This window comes from Sinocyclocheilus anshuiensis, unplaced genomic scaffold, assembly GCF_001515605.1.
Source record: "Sinocyclocheilus anshuiensis isolate Anshui unplaced genomic scaffold, SAMN03320099.WGS_v1.1 scaffold326, whole genome shotgun sequence".
In the NCBI taxonomy this organism is placed as follows: domain Eukaryota; kingdom Metazoa; phylum Chordata; class Actinopteri; order Cypriniformes; family Cyprinidae; genus Sinocyclocheilus; species Sinocyclocheilus anshuiensis.
The window spans coordinates 591,038-609,271 of NW_015546098.1; the positions used below are offsets into that span (position 1 = coordinate 591,038).

The 18,234-nt window shown below is 36.5% G+C and overlaps 1 protein-coding gene across 1 annotated transcript in view; it reads right to left on the minus strand.

Annotated features, from left to right (window-relative positions):
* The window catches only part of LOC107700305 (lipopolysaccharide-responsive and beige-like anchor protein), a 251,983-nt gene that overhangs the window by 160,745 nt on the left and 73,004 nt on the right, over positions 1-18,234 (minus strand). Inside the window, exons 21-25 of the mRNA XM_016501927.1 lie at positions 17,882-18,074; positions 6,172-7,368; positions 5,846-6,021; positions 4,728-4,881; positions 3,311-3,491 (exon numbers count right to left, since the gene is read on the minus strand). Coding sequence (XP_016357413.1) covers positions 3,311-3,491; positions 4,728-4,881; positions 5,846-6,021; positions 6,172-7,368; positions 17,882-18,074 — 1,901 coding nt within the window. The remainder of the gene's footprint in view (positions 1-3,310; positions 3,492-4,727; positions 4,882-5,845; positions 6,022-6,171; positions 7,369-17,881; positions 18,075-18,234) is intronic.

Consider the following 18,234-nt stretch of genomic DNA (forward strand, 5'->3'; position numbering starts at 1 on the left):
GGCGCCAAATATGCATAAAACGAGTGTGCCATGAATGAAATACGTAAATGCGTGTTGTAAAGATCGCAAGTAAAAACAAAAGAATAAGTAAACCTTACAGCAGCATGAGTCGTGACTGTCACGTTAGCCAGATGGGACCAAACCCCCTTTGTGATTTTAAAACGTAAGACAGTACCCAGATTTGAAGACTACAGTAAGATTTAACTGTTAATAAGATTAACTAACCCTACTGTTAATAAGATTTTGGTAGGCTACTATTAGATGGATAGCCTAAATGTCCTAATTCAGATGGGCTACCTGGTTTTTTTTTTAATGGTATATCAAAAAGTGTATATTTTTTAAATGTGATTGTTGGTACATTTTTACCAGTTTTTACCATACTTTCAAAACAAAAATTAAAATAGGAAAAATATGCAATATGAAAATAATTGAAGACAAAATGTGTTTTACTGAGAAAAAACAAGATCTGGTTTTTAAAAAGCCTTTTTCCAAAAGGTACATCTGGAAAAAGGGGGGTCGTCTTATAATCAGGGTCGTCTTATATTCAGGCCAATACGGTATATTAAAATAGAAAACATTTATTTTAATCTCTAAAAATATTTCAATAAATTGCCAAAAAAAATTATACTAATTATACTATTTTGTCTAAATAGACTAAAAGTTAAATATATATATATATAAAGGATGTTCATTTTCGATTATTTAAACATTACATGTACTGCCTTATTAAATTATTAGTGTTTTTAAAGATTACATTTAATTAATGTTAGATGATGGCAAAGGTAATCCAAATATAACCCATATATTTTATAGAATATAATATAACATCATATATAACAAATATCTACTTGTACAGATTAAAAATCTCTATTACTGGCTAACAAATATAGTACCAATATATCACACATCACTACTTAGCAAGCACCACTAAAAATAAACACCCAAGTATAAAATAATGTTATATGAATTAACAAAAATACAGAAACACGTTCCAAGGTAATTCTTCTCCAAGACATAACAGTTGCATAGAGTCGAAAAGGAAAACGCATTAAACTGTATGAGGTTTAGAAAACAGATGACGTTGCTTATTCTGTGTTTAATCATTTTGGCCAGGTTTCCACCACCGTGGTGCAGAAAATTCCTCTTACTGCATTTAATTTGATGTACTGCATGCTATATGTAAGATCAGTATGGTGCATGTGTGTGTGTTTTTGTTTTAATGCACTGCACGATAATGTGTGTGCGTGACTGTGCATGGGTATGTCTCTATTCAACCTTCTATCCTCTCATACCTTGACAACTGACAAATGTAAACTCCTAAATGCTCAGATTAAAGGTATTATTCCAGCACGGGAACCGACCAGCTTTTTCTATTAGGCTTTCTAGTCATTTGAGCAAAGGAGCGAGCGAAAGACAGAAAGAGAGCTATAGAAGCAGAACCTTGTTACAGATCCCAAATCAGATTACACACTGGCAGACCTCATCAAATATTCATTTTATACTTTCAGCCCTCCTAAAAACAGGCTTCAGTTTCTCTCTCACTCCACCAAGTGTTGTATTTAGAGGAGCGGGAGTTTGATGGTGTCTAGATAGCTTCAGGGAGGGTCATGTAGAGTGTGTGGGTGTTTGTGTGAGAAAGAGAAATTAATAATGTAACCGATCTGAACGCTGGATTTCTGTTATGTGGTCTATAACGCTGCAGTACAGTTTGTGATACACAGACACATAAAGGAGGAGGTGCCTCAGGCCACAAAACAGCCATTAGAGTCAATGGCCTGATGACGGTCGTCATTTTAGAGCACTGCAGTGTGGAGAGCTTATAATAACACTATTAGAGAAATCCCACAAAACAGAGAAAGTGAGCGAGGAATGGAAGGGAAAAGCAGTTATTACCTCTACCAAATGAGCCAACAGAGAGAAATCAATGAGCAAAAATGGCTCTGCTCCAAAACCTAGTGAGCTGCCTCAGTGCTCCAGATGTTTAGCTTATCAACATGCTAACATCAAACCCAATTAAAATCAATTGCGAGTTGATTCCCCATGAAGGGGTTAGGATGATTTTAGGTGAAAAAAAAGGGGGTCAGTGAGCGAGAGAGAGAAGCAGGTTGAGAAAAAAGAGCAGGATATTATTTAAAAATGATGGAGGAATGAAAAAAGAGGAGGAACTAACAGTGAGTGAGCAGGACAGGAAAAAGAGATGAGGCACTGATTCAGGGATATACACACACTAGTTCAAAAAGAGTTTTTACTGTTTTGGGAGTTTTGCAGTCAAGGCTGCATTTATTTGATCAAAGATACAGTAAAACAGTAATACTGTCAAATATGATTTAAATGTTACACTAGCAAATGTTTTTTGAGCAGCAAATCAGAATATTAGAATCATTTTACATAGTAAAAACATTTCACAATATTACTGCTTTTGCTGTATTTCTGATTAAATAAATGCAGGCTTGGTGAGCAAAAGAGAATTCTTTAAAAAACATAAAAAATCTGACAGTTCAGAAACTTTTGACTGGTAGTGTATGACTATGTCAAATATTATTTAAATTAATTGTTTTCTATGTTAATACATTTTAAAATGTAATTTATTCTCGTGATGATCCTTCAGAAATCATTATAGTATGCTGATTTGGTGCTCAAGAAACACTTGTTATTAATGTTGGAATCAGTTGAAACCATGATATATATATATATATATATATATATATTTTATTTTTTTCAGGATTTGATGAATAGAAAGTTCATATGAACAGCATTTATTTCAAATAGAAATCTTTTACATTATATAATGTAAAAGTATGTAATGTATATAATGTAATGTTTACATTATAAATGTCACTTCTGATTAATTTAATGCATCCTTGCTGAAAAAAAACTATTAATTTCTTTCAAAAATCAAATTCTAACACACCCTAAGCTTCTTAAAGGTAATATAGAGAACGTATTTCTTGCCCATGCAAAACTCACTATCACAATTCTAGGGTGATGGTGTGGATGGTTGTCAGGATGTTACTAAGGTGTTTTGAGCATTTTTAGCATGTTCCTATGCAGCTGCTAAGGTGTTGCTATATGGTTACTTATTGATTCAAGTCCATATATACATGAATGTCTCAGATCCTACCTTCCCTGCAACAAGTCGCACAGTTTGTACAAATCTGTGTTTGTAGCACAAACAGTACGGGGCAGGTTACATGGCAAAGTTTAATAGTGTAGGGTTAGTATGAGCAACAGCTACTGTAATAAGTCTTAACAGATTAATAACAAGCCTTAGCAAACAGCACTAAATTAAAAGACAGAAAGAGAGATATACCCAGACGCAGGCATTGTCTCAGGATTCCTCCAGAAGACATGTTCTTCTCTGCTTCAATTTCAGTGAAGTTGAGTGAACTGGCGAAGATCAGCACGTCCACGAGATTGATCAGCCTCTGCAAGAACATCAGTGACGCCTCCACAGCCAAACCCTGAGACGGCTCAATGTTCTCCAGCTCATGCTGCAAGACAGTGCCATCATCATCATTATTACTGTAACTACAGCCTTCATAATCAGCATCATCTTCACTCAAATCTTCATAATGCACTGATGGTCACCTTTATCCTCACCCTCACTTTTCATTATCATGGCTATTGTACTCAAATTACTCACAAGAATATAAATGATGATCATTAAGACTCTCTTCTGTCTAATGAGATCTGTGTTAATTTAGTGTGTGCACTCTAACACACCATGAGTTAAGTGTTCTCTCAGACTTGACTGAAATGATCCATTATGTGAATGGCATGGAAAACCATCAAGATTGCTCAGCTTATGCAAAACCTGCATGCTTTTTTTTTTTTTTTAAGACATGTAACTGTGTCTGCAACCCATTTTACTTTTGCAATGTGACCTCTTCAATAAAACAGGAAATTCAATGAGAAACAAATATGCTGTCTGGGGTATTGTTTTATCTATCAGAAATAGAGTCGTTCCGTACAGGAATGGATCTGAATGCAAATGTGGAGGCCATTCCCCTCCTGAAACACCACTGGTTGAAACTTAAGCAGCTTTCGCAATGTTGCATGAAAAGTTATTTCAGAGGCAGAGTAAGTTATTCCATTTTTATAAAAATTGCAATACTTGTTTGTTGTTGTTTCATATTAATGCACTATATTATAACGCTATATTTCATATTAACTATACACAATAAAACCTGAAAGGTGTATTAAATTAAAAAAAGAGGGCACTGCATTTTTTGGAAGCTTAAAGCATAATCAAATTAGTCAAAATATCAAATAACCTAAACTAATAACTAATAGAATTTCATAATGACAAGAACACTGCTGAAATCTGTTGATGTCTACTAGTAAACACTGCCAAACTTACAGTATGACCAATCAATAACGGAGGAAGGGTGGACAAATTCAATTAACCTAACTGTCCTTTAGTGTGACTGAAACACATCAGTGGCAGGGGAAATGCATTGCATCACACCACAGCACTTGAGGCACGAAAGCAAACTTTCCAAATCCATTTGTCCTATTGTCAGGAGTAGCACAAGTGGATGGAGTAAGTCAGATAGAGAACAGGCGCTTCCATTTACTGTCAGCAACTTAAAGTTTTGAGCCATCCTGATGCATCCCATGTAGACAGCATTGCTGATTGTAATGGGTTCTATTTGCTTTTGACGCAATGCGACGTGAAGATCGCTTCAGGTGTAGACAGGCTGTCGGAAACACATACTAACACTAACCGAAGAAGAGGTGGCTGCAGACAGCAAAGGAAGGATTCCTCCACAGGCCATGATGAGGTTGTCCACCACCTGAGAGACTAGATGGACAGTGTTGTGCACAAACATCACGTTCTCACTGCTGTTCACAAAGTCCATAACTGTCTTAGTCGAATGACTGCGGGGAGAAGTGAGAAAACTAGTTATGAAATTATGAAAGAAATTATGAAACAATGCAACATGACAGAGAACTGTCTGTGAGGCAGCAGAAGGGTAATTCAAGGTAATCAACATTCTTGTATTTTACTTTTAATTATAGTCTGAAATATATTTTTATTTATAAAGCACATTTCCCAAGCTCTATGTCACTGAATAAGAGCATAATATTGTAATTCAGTATACTTTCCAGGTTAATATCTATGAACAGCATCTGTCGATTAGCCAAAAATATTTCTCATCCCTTAAGGTGTTTCACACGTGAAATTTCGGGACAATTTCAGACAGAAAATGTCCGTTGTCTACTGTCTGTAGTGTAGCAAGGTATAAAGCATGCACTGTATGAAATTCTGATGGTCAAATTCACAGAACCATCTCGAACCTGATGCAAATTAGTGTGGTGATTTTTTTTTTTTTGATCAATATTGATTTTAACAAGAAGAACATATGTGACACTGGACCACAAAACCAGTCATAAGGGTCAATTTTTTTAAATTGAGATGTATACATCATCTGAAAGCTGAACAAATAAGCTTTCCATTGATGTATGGTTTGTTAGGATCGGACAACTACTTGAAAATCTGGAATCTGAGGGTGCAAAAAAATCAAAATATTGAGAAAATCGCCTTTAAAGTTGTCCAAATGAATTCTTAGCAATGCATATTACTTAACAAAAATTAAGTTTTAATATATTTACTGTAGGAAATTTACAAAATATCTTCATGGAACATGATCTTTACTTAATATTCTAATGATTTTTGGCATAAAAGAAAAATCTATAATTTTGACCCATACAATGAAATTTTGGCTATTGCTACAAATATACCCCAGTGACTTAAGACTGCTTTTGTGCTCCAGGGTCACATATACAGATATTTTATCCCTTTGCCTATTTGACCTTCTTTGGTTCTCTGTGTTTCTCTTACCTTCTCCACATCTGCACATCGGTCTCGATGGAGAACAGCAGGTCGGTCAAAAGACGCTGGTGCATATGAGACCACTTGAACTCTGGGATACGGAACATGGTGGACCGTGCCGAAGACGAGCCCTCATTGCCCTGAGCTGAGGGGCTTGAGGCAGTTGCCTGATTTGGGCTCAGGTTCTGCAAAAGAGGCATGTGTTATTCTAATATTGGTTTTGTGTGACCTTATGAGAAAGTCATTTTCTTGCCTCATGAAGTTTTCAGTTTAATCAATAAATTTAGTGAATTACTGGTATCAAGTTCATCTGTTTTTAATATTGCAAAACTTACTGTTGTTGAGGCGTCCTTCAGCTCCAGTCTCTCTGTGTCTGAGGCCACACTTGACACATCCAGTCTAGCAATTTTAATCTCTTTGGTTTTAGTTGCTAAGGTCTCGGTCCCTGCTGTCTTCAGGGTGTCTTGGTTAGTTCCTGGATCCTGCGAGACACTCTCAGTGCTAGGGCTAGCTGTAGACGCTGTAGTCTCTGTGTGAAGCTTGGTCTCATCGGTGGAGGTGCTTTGGTTTAAATCCACCTCCATCATGGCAGCTGGTGCATCCTCGGATTCCTCTACTTTCTCATTTTGCAGTGGCTTCACATCTTTATCGGTTTCTAGATTCTTTTCTTTCTCCTGTCCTTCATCTTCCTTTTCAGCACCATTGTCATCAGTCTCTCCAGCTGTGGCTGAAACAAAAGAAGACTCCTCCGTGCTGTCATCACTGACCTTTACGAAGTTGCTGACTGAGGAAACATCGGTGCTATCTTCCTTCGTGACGGAGGCCAAAGTTGTGCTGGTCTCCTGGTGGGCCGAAGTCTCAGAGGTTTCTTCCACTCTGGCTTCCTTTACAGCTTCAGGAGAAGAATCTCCAGGTCCTTTCTCTTTATCTTCAACCTGAACATTTAGTTCAGTTTCAGCAGTGCTTGTTTTGCCATCATCTTCATCTGACATCTTCACAGCTTCAGAGTACTGCTTCACAGTCCGAGTACTGTCAGCATCATCTGTCACACTCAGATCAGCTCTACCTTCAGTCATTGTGATGTCAGCCTCAACTCTTTCCAGCTCTCCATCAACGTTAGCCTTCGTTTTATGATTGTCTTCCAAACTTTTCACTTCATTATCCTTTCCTGGTTCTTTCGTAGCATCTTGTTCTCCTTCATCCCCTTTCTGTGGAGAAGCAGCAACGCTGTCTGTCTGTCTCTCTTCCTCATCTCTAGCCAGAATGTTAGACACTGTGACTGGGATCTGGGTCCTCGTTTCCTCACTGTCTCCAGGCTGATCGGTGACCTTCTCCTCCACACGTAGCTCAATTACAGTAGATGGAGCGGTCTCCTCTGCATTCAGCTCACCATTGGCTGAGGCAAGGAACTGAGAATCGTGACTGGTGCCAGATATTGTTCTGATTCTGCTTTCAGATCCTCCCTCAGAACCCATCCGCTGGTACTCAGTGAACATGCGGGCCAGATTCTCTTTGTGTTCCTCAAAGGTGACCTGATGAAACAGGCAGTAAGAGTGTTCGGAGGAATGTTAATTATGCAGAGCAGCAAAAAGTCAATTCTCAATCAGGACAAACTAAAAAGAAATTAGCAGCAATCAAGAACTTTAGGCGATCAAGCAATCAAAAAGTTTGGATGTTTAAATTCTCTCGTCAGTTTAAATGCACCTTACTGATGTAATTATTTTTCACATATGTGATCCTGCACCACAAAACCAGTCTTAAGTGTCAATCATCTGATTATTATATCATATGAAAGCTGAATAAATAAGCTTTCCATTGATGTATGGTTTGTTATGACAGGACAACATTTGGCGGAGATACAACTATTTGAAAATCTGGAATCTGAGGGTGCAAAAAAATCTAAATATTGAGAAAATCATCTTTAAAGTTGTCCAAATTAAGTTCTTAGCAATGCATATTACTAATTAAAAAATAAGTTTTTATATATTTACGGTAGAAAATGTACAAAATATCTTCATTGAATATGATCTTTACTTAATATCCTAATGATTTTTGGCATAAAAGAAAAATCTATAATTTTGACCCATACAATGTATTTTTGGCTATTGCTACAAATATACCCCAGTGACTTAAGACTGGTTTTGTGCTCCAGGGTCACATATTTGTCTATGATCCAAACAGATTTGAGGACAAGAACTAACTGAAGATGAGTTAAGATGAGTTGAGTTGAGATAAGATGAGATAAGATAAGATAAGATAAGATATGAAAACACAATGCAGCGAAAAGAGAGAGGGTCATGTGTGTTTAGGACTGCAATTAGCAGCAGACAGTGCATAGCATCTGCAGATACAGAAGTCTAAGCACACCTCAATTTATCAAAAGAACACAACAGATGGAAAGTCAAACACACCACTGGGGAAACGAGAAACAACTTGCAGCTTCCACACCAATGCCAGCATTTGCATTTAGGCAAGAAAGCCTTATTATACGTAATTAATTGGCCGTTATTGTTCTAAATTAGCCTGCTACAAGCCTGGCCATTAATCTTCCATGTGGTCTGATGGGTAATCCATGGCTGTTTGCTCTGAACGGACAGCTCTGAAACGTATTGCTCGTTTTCTTTCTCTCCCGACTCTCTTCTTTAGAATAGGCAAGACCATTAGTCTGGGCTCAATACAGCATTTAACATTTAGCTATTAAATCCACACAGTGTATTTTCAGAAAAACACTGCCCTCTTTTGGGATTGGATACCAAATGAAGGGAGGGAGACATATGGATAAAACCACTCAAAATTTCGAATGACTGTCCAAACATGTCTGGAGGGCCTGCGAGGCATTTCAGGATTTGTGAAAAATGAAAAGTTAGAACTCCTGTAAACCTCTGAAGGTTTAAAAGCTGCACATGAGGCCCCATGTTATCCTGTTAGGTATTATCTTCAAGAATCAGTAAGTATACCATATGCTGTTAAATGTTTAAAGAATTCCTCATATGTACACTAAAAGCACCTCATTGTCTGGCAGCTTGCTACAATGCGTATCGTACCAATAAAGTATTACGTCATGTAAAAAGCATTACCTTACTATAACCAGCAAAGAGTATATGTGAGCCCTTGGCATGTTGTAGAGATAAAGTTACTCTGGAAAGGGGGTAACTATAGAAATGTGGTTTTGAAACATAGCCTGTATGCCACCGGGTGGGCTAGACATCAGTTTCAATCTGATCTAATTTAATTCCGGTCCGTACTCTATATGTGGGGCATGGAAAAACCTACAATTTATCTAAGAATACAGTACAGGTTTCATGACAATGAGCTTTGCATGACCAGGGTGTCTGGTTGCCAAATTATACAACTTAATGCAAATCCATTTTTCAAGTGACCTTTCAGAAAAATATCAATAATTCATTGTATTTTTTTAAAAACCTGCAATATATAGTGGGTATAGTCCATATATAAATATCAGAATTTGCACTTCACCTTAATATGTGTCCCTGGAGCACAAAACCAGTCTTAAGTCGCTGGGGTATATTTGTAGCAATAGCCAAAAATACACTGTATGGGTCAAAATTATAAATTTTTCCTTTATGCCAAAAATCATAAGGATATTAAGTAAAGATTAGTGGTTGACCGATATCTGTTTTTTGACAGTCGATGCCGATATCATGGAAAGCAGGGTGGCCGATGGCCGATATGAAGCCAATATAATTGTAGTTATTTTAATTAATATTCAAGAAATTTGAAATCATTTGAAAATGGATTAAAAAATAAATGTGTAAAATAAACATACTTATACTTTAGATGACAAAGTATTTTTCACAAATAAATAAATATTTAATAAAAATATAATTAAAAAGGAAGTAAACACTGTAACCAACAGGGCACTCAGTATTCTGGGACGTTTGTGTGCATTGGGAATCATATTTTTTCAAATAAAGCCAAGGTAACATTCATTTTACATACAGCACATAGTGAAAATGACATGAATATGACAGCGGGCAAATGCATAAAGCGCAGCACAATTTGAAATCACGAGTTTAAAGTTTGTCGATAGCGCGTCTTCATTCTCCAGTGAAGCTGAACTCTCCTCCTGTCCGCATTCAATTCGCACAGACCGACCGTCATGCAGAGAACACGCGATCATGCAGGATACAAATGCACCTTTCACAAGATCTCACATCTGGATTCGACTAAGTTTGCAAGGTTTGTGAAATTAAATGTTCATTTTGTTTAAATGCGTATTTGCTGAATGCTTACGGCAAACGAGAAAGTATTATAATGTTTGCCTTTCTATTATTTCTATTACAATACTCTGTATACATTTTAATTCCTTTGTTTAACCGTTCTATCTGATTATTAGGCAGACTTCTATCCGTATTAGACAGAACTGTTAACAACGAATGTGAGCACTGTCTGCTCAGGCGCTGCCACTCTCAGCGCCGTCAAAATAAAAGTCTGGCGCGCCGTCAAAATAAAAGTTTGCCTCGAACACATCGGCCAAACAGAAAAACTTATCGGCCAATGCCGATATTTGAAAAGATATCGGCCGATATATCGGCCTTGGGGATATATCGGTCGGCCACTACTCTCTTTACATGTATTATAAAAAGTTATTTCTGAATTCATACTAGATGTTTGCACTGATTCATAACAGGAGTTGTTTAATAGAATAATTCTGTCCTTGGGTAACTTTTAAATCAAGCTGTTTTTTCAACCATTCAAGCCAGTGCTGAGATCATGGCACAGATAATGAAGATCCCAACGCAGTTTATCAATGGATGTGGTGCGAGTGAAAGGCCCTTATTCATTTGAATTGTAGAAACGAGAGGCATGCTAGACAAGGCTTAGACATCAGCCACCGGCTGCTTTGCTGAGAGATTGAGCTCTGAATGGGCAACTCTATCTCCCTCTGGAGTCTTTCTTCTTAGTCAGCTCTTTATTCTGCAAGTTTCAGATGTTTTCCTTGGAGAGAGATGAGGAGATGAGATGCCTAACTCAGGAGTCGCACAGACTTGTGATGACTAGCATCAATAGCAAACTTGTCTCTGGAAGTGGAGCACCACCGAATGATGTCAGCACACTCACACAGACAGACTAAATTGCACGTTCGCCTTCTCACGCTACTGTGCAAATCAAATGCAAGTAAAAAAATATAAACCATTACGGATATAAAAAATAAAGGTTTGAATGTTTCTGACAGTATGGTGCTACTTTTTGGTTACAACGCAAAAGCCAATTAGTGTTCTGTACTGTCACTATGGTTTGCTTGTGTGCTTATACATAACCTTTAAAACAGGTAAAAATAAAAGTCCCGCCTCGAACGCATCGGCCAAACAAACGGAAACTTATCGCCCGGTGCCGATATATGAAAAATGTCAAATATTGGCCGATATATCGGCCTTGGCGATATATCGGTCGACCACTAGTAAAGATCATGTTTCATGAAGATATTTTGTATATTTCCTACCGTAAATATATAAAAACTTAATTTGTTATTAGTAATATGCATTGCTAGGGACTTTTTGATCATTTGGATAATTTTAAAGGTGATTGTTTTTTTTTTTTGCAACCTCAGATTCCAGATACTGAGAATTTAACTAAATAAATAATCTTTAATTCAAAGGAAGATTCATCAAGCATCAGACTGATGATCTAGCAGAACTTGCAGCAATCAGACTGCAAGCTCAGCAACAGACAGAAACAATGCTTAAATCACTGATCTTAGATCAGCAGGGAGCAGTCGGCCACAGACACTCACAGTAGAGCCGGTAGGGAGCCCCATTTAGATCAATAGATAGTGAGTAACCGCAAAACAAAGGGGAAATAGGAACCCTGCGAATGCTCTAATTGGATTAGTTAAATGCGATTCCATTCCTGCAAAAATCAATGTGGTGAGCAGACTAAAACCCTTCTCTTCTGTCCAAAAGACACTGTTAGTTTTCTTTTTTCCTCCTTCAATACTCTCACAGCTGTTTGCATGAGTGTGGAGTAAAGGTACACAGAGAGAGACTCAGGAAAGACAGGCAAGCACAAGGTAAAAAAATATCTGAACATCACATTAAAAGCAGCAAAAGAACATGAGAAGCAAAACTGCGTAGTGTACCATGTTTTGAATAAAAGTGGTGCATTTCGTCTTGATCCACAGAGACTTTTTTTTTATACTTTCCCACTCACTAGGTTTATTCTTAAAATGAAAAAAAAAAATGGAACTATAACAAAGTTACTATACAATAATACTAAGATGAAAGAGATCATCATATAAAAAAAGGTTGGTCATAAAACACTCAGAAAATTCTTTCAACTTTGCTTTTGTGATGGTATGATAAGCTTGCAAAATGATTGTCAAGAAAGTGAATTGTTTATCAATGTCAATGTCTTTAAACAGTCAATGTTATCCATGTTCTAGAGCCAGTTTGCGTGCCGGCCTATGAGTTTCTTCAATACAGACTGGCTGCAATGTAATGTTCCAATACTGGATCCCATTGTCTTCGAAATCCATAGTATTGCTGTTGTCAAGCATGATAAGCAGCTTCATGATACCACAGAATAGGCTTGACGTTCTTAGATGGGCAGGTCATTCCTTCCAACATCTCCATTAGGCCCAGAATCACACTACGGTCAAGCATCTTTGTTTTTAAATCTGTTTCTTGTTGGTCAACAAGATATTAATGTTAAGAAGGTCCAAAAATAAACTCTTAATAATGTGAGCAGACAATATAAAAGACACTATTTTTATATGTCCTAACAGAACTTTCATATTATATTATATTATATTATTCAAGCTCTATTACCCTCTAACTCATGCATTCAAAGCAGTTAATTAATTAAATTAACTAAATTAATTTTATGAACATTGGCTTGTCATATTGCTCGAGATGCTTGGTATAAGAAGTAGGATACGCGCTCTTCCTATAAAATACAACAAGTCTCTACTTTCTAGAAGCCAAAAATGGGGAAGGGATATTAATAGTGACATACAGTATAGGTCAAGTTCATAACAAAATGCTCCCTTCAAGTTATCATATGATTCCTCATTTTTATTTTGTTCATTTATTCCCAATTATTTTCGGTAACACTTTATTTTAAAGTGTCCTTGTTACACGTTACGTGTACTTAATATTATAATAACAATTAATTATGCATAATTACATGCAAGTAACCCTAAGCCTAACCCAAATCCTAACCCTAACCATATAGTAAGTACATGTAGTTAATTAATATTACTCAGTACTTATCTTGTATAATTACACTGTAACAAGGACACCTTAAAATAAAGTGTAACCTTATTTTCTAGCAAGGTAGAAAGGTATAAATATTAATTTCATCATTTATTTTAAAATGCAATATGTTTTAAGGGTTACTGCTTTATAAATTTCCATTGTGTTCAGTCATAAGGGGTTTCATGAACAAGCACTGGAGATGCTGAAACAATGTGTTGTGCTCTAAAAATTCAAGAAATAAATTCAATCTCTTAAACGCTTATGACTTTGCTTCAGAACACTTTCTCCTTCCCTTGGAGAACACAAAAGCATAGCGTGATGCCCCAAAGGAGATCACAGAATTCTCTATAGAGTATTATAGAATGAAACTAATGGCTCCAGGAAAGCAGACACTTTTGCAGGACCATTACAACGTCTCCTTCACCCATTAAGATGTTCCTTATAGTGGAACAGAAGAGTGCTGACTAGGAAAGCATGAAGGGCACCAAGTCTTTCACAAGGTGATCACTTCCAGCAGAAAACTGTCCCTACAGTAACTGTGTGGAGCCTGTCTCATTTATGCGCAGTGCTGGGACAGGGACACCTTGGGTAAGCTGTGGAGTCAGCAGGCCCATCTGCAGAAACATCTGTCTGCCTGCAATGAGCTGGCTGTAAAGGAGACTTCATCTCCTTTGACAGACACATGCCCAGTAAAACACAATCAAGCAACAATCAGATAACGGCACATTTGCTAAAATTAAAATCGTTAATTGTTGTTATATAGATTTTCATTCAGATTTAAAAATACTGAGACACATAAAATAAAGCATACATATATGCACACACACATATTGAGTAATGAACTGTAATGAACTGCAATCACAGTAATGAACTCAATACAAAATTATGTATTTAAGAAATATTTCATATTTATATTATAATAAAATTACTCAATATTTTGACAGACGGCGTTCTACAGTGAGCTGGAAAAACAACTGAATAGTGAATAGTGAAAATGTATTTATTTACCAGGGGGTTCCCAAAAGGCTGGTTGAATTTATGAGGACTTGTTCTAATGATTGCCAAGGCCATTTTAGATGAATATTAAATGTGTTCAAAAATGGGGATCTGGAGACCTTGTATACTACAACCTAAAAACCACACATAGCATTCACATATACTGTACAAAACATACACTCTCTATGTACACTACACTCACTTTCTATTCCACACACACACACACACAAACACACACACACACACACACACACACACACACACACACACACACACACAGAGTCAGCCAGCCCCTGCAGCTGAAAGGGAGCGCTACAGTGACAAACAGCTCTCCTACTCCAGAGTTGGCAGGAAATCTATCACGCTGGACAATAAAATTGCAATTGAGTTTCTTTAGCATTTTTTTTCCTCAGCAGATGCATGTATCTCTCTAGCTCTGCGCTGCTGTACCTTTCCCGTTCATATGCACGACCCACTTTTCTGTTTTTAGATTAGAGCAGAGACGCTGTAAACAGAACACGACCTTACCTGCATTAATCTTGTGCAATTATAGCGCAAAAAAGCAATTACAGGCTTGACCCATAGGAAGGGGAATGATCAATTTGTGTGCACTTGCTCAGCAGTGAGCAACTTAAGGAACGCAAGCACACTCAAATATAACATGTCCGCATGAAAAAGAGTGAAAGCAAAGCACGCTGCAATACTTTAATGCTGCTCAGTCCACCCAGAGATTATGTTTTATTTTATTGCGTATAATATAATGTGACAATTAACTGTGGGTGAATGAGAATTTTTTTTATTTTATTATGTTTTTTTTAAGGTAATTTTATTACATATTACTATTAGTACCTATCATCATTATAATTTTTTTTCTTAAATGCATTTCAGCATGCTTCTGAATTAAGTTTGGTAGCACAACTTCTTCCCCCCTTGAATTAATCACTTCTGCTGGTATTATTCTCATTTGTAAGTCATTATGGATAAAAAGGCTGAAAATGAATAAACAGATGTAAATGAACCTGTTTGTTTCATTTTTAGGAGTTTCTCATATGAAATTAATGAATTACAAATACATGAGTGGTAAAATGCAAAATATATTACCAAATCAATTATAAGCAATTTAAGACTAATTACAATGCAACCCATTTGCACAATACACATTCTTTATGAAATATAATTGAAAGTATAAGTCACACTACATAATACGTTTTTGTGTGTGTGTGTGTGTGTGTGTTTCTTTCTCATATTTAAAGTTGAAGTGTGTAATTTGTCTTTGTAAAAAAATCTCAATTATGAGATTAATATGCAGAGACAACTGTCAGTAAACCATTTGTAGCAAATATGGCAAAACCTTTTACTATGAAGGGCCAAAATTCAAACTTGATTATGGGTCGCAGATTGAGAGTAAATGTTGCATAACATCCAACTATATTATATAAAATTCACTTATATTTCCTAAATTCTCACTGCAAAAATAAAAAAAAAAAAGGTTTAAACAAAGATGAATTAGAAATGAAGACTGATTATTTGATGCTTCGGTGGCCTGTTGTTTTTTTTGTTTTGTTTTGTTTTTTTTCTCGCTTTTGAGAAATTAAATGGCCAGGCCAAATAAAAGGTCGCCACTCACCTATTTTGACTCACGGGCCCTGGTTTGGGCATCCAAAGTTATGGTTTATTTTGTATAATTTATATTGATTTTCCTGAAAACTCCCTTAATCACTGTGGCTCTGTGGTGCTATCAAGACATTTCAAGACGTTTATTTGAGCATCCTGACCAGCCTGACATACAGTAGCAACATTGGCTTAGTCAATGGCATAGGTCTGTGGAAGCTGTTAGTCCAACCAATGGGAAACCTGTTTGAAAACAATCATTATTTTTACAATTCCATTTGGTGACACTTGTAGCAGAAATAACCCACTTGAAGTCAATCTCAGGCTGTAATAAAGCTGCATATGCTGATGAATGAGCACACTGGGCACTACACGTATCCCTGTTTCTACACATCTCACTGCATAGCACAGCTGCGCCCCCAAGTGGCCAGTGACAAGAACTCAAGCAGAGTGGAGGAGAGCCAGAGTCTGACACCAAATGACTTCACTACTCTTGGAACCATGTCCATATCACAATATCAATAGAGCATCTTAAAATAGACATTTCTGAAGCTAGAAAGCTCAGAAAACTGAGAGCTCTCAAATACATTAAAGAGTCAATTAAATCTGTAAATAAAGTATGAACAGAGGGTTAGGCAGTGGAGGGAAATACAGATTCTAATCTGAGAAGTCTAGTTGATTATGGAGCGTAATAACAGTCATGTTTCTGCAGTGAGAATCCAGTGGATTACAGCTGACGCAGAGAGGCTGAGCACAGGAGGGAAAACCAACTAAAAGAGTGCAGTCAGTGTTAAAGAAAGGAAGAGAGACATAGTGATGGACGGAGACACTAGAGAGAGAAAAATAATAGGTTTACATCAGTGGCATGACTTTTGACACAAGGAGGCAAAGTCATATTTTGTTCCTATTTAATGTCAGCACATATGTCTTATGAAACCTACACTAGCAACAAGCAACCAACACTATAATATCTACTTTTATATTAAAATATTTTTGTCGTATTATATAGCATGCTATTTGTTCAAATTTATACATTATTTAAAAGTTTGCAGTCAGCAAGCTTTTTAATGAAAGTAATTAATAGTACTATTCCATAAAGATGCTTTAAATTGATCAAACTACACAGCAAAGACTTTTACTTTGTTACAAAAAAAATCAATTTCAAATAAATGCCGTTTTTTTCTACTCATCAATGAATCCTGGAAAAAAATGTAGCATAGTTTCCACAAACATATTAAGCAGAATAACTGATTTCCACATTGATACTAATAAGAAATGTTACCAGAACACCAAATATTAGAGCACCAAATATCAGAATGATTTCTGAAATGTAGCGGTGTAATGGCTTCTAAAAATCTGCTGTGCCATCGTAGGAATAAATTACATTTTAAAATATATTAAAATAGAAAACAGTTCTTTAAAATTGTAATAAATACTTCACAATATTACTTTTTTCCTGTATTTTAGTTTAATAAATAAACACAGCCTGGGTGAGCATAAGAGACTTCCTACAAAAACATTTTTAAAAAAGTAGTGCATATGAAATTTGAAAAACAGATATGTGACCCTGGAGCACAAAAGCAGTCTTAAGTCGCTGGGGTATATTTGTAGCAATAGCAGCAATAGCACATTGTATGGGTCAAAATTATCGATTTTTCTTTTATGCCAAAAATCATTAGGATATTAAGTAAAGATCATGTTCCATGAAGATATTTTGTAAATTTCCTACTGTAAATATATTAAAACTTAATTTTTGATTAGTAATATGCATTGCTAAGAACTTCATTTGGACAACTTTAAAGATGATTTTCTCAATATTTAGATTTTTTTGCACCCTCAGATTCCAGATTTTCAAATAGTTGTATCTCGGCCAAATATTGTCCTATCCTAACAAACCAAACATCAATGGAAAGCTTATTTATTCAGCTTTCATTTGATTTATAAATCTCAATTTCAAAAAAAAATTGACCCTTATGACTGGTTTTATGGTCCAGGGTCACATATATGCATGTTCATTTGTTACTATTAGCTGCTGTTTGGTTATAATAATAATAATAACAGTAATAATAATTTTTAAATATTTTACAGGCATATATCCTTTCCTGTGTTGTATGCACCAAGTTTTGTGAATTCATGTAAATATTCATGACTGCAAGTAACGTATACATTTACTACATCCATCCATCCGTGTGTTGTTTTGTGTGTGCGTTTGGGTCCTGACCTTGGAGTGCGTGATGGAGAGTGTGTCCACCCACACGCGCCAGCCGCCCCACTCATACTTAATGGCGTGATAAAGGAGGATGCGAAAGATGGCGTACACCATCTCTGTGATCTTCTGCTCCTCGCTGTTCTTGGGGTTTATAAAGCACAGAGACAGCATCCACTCCTGCCACACCGAGCATTGCAACAGACTCCTACAGAAAAGAGCAAGTTTGTAAAAGAACAGTACTCATTTCAGAGAAAATACTACTGATGACGAGCATGATCAAGATCTGGCACTGGACTCTGTCTGTCTGTGTGTGTGTGTGTGTGTGTGTGTGTGTGTGTGTGTGTGTGTGTGTGTGTGTGTGTGTG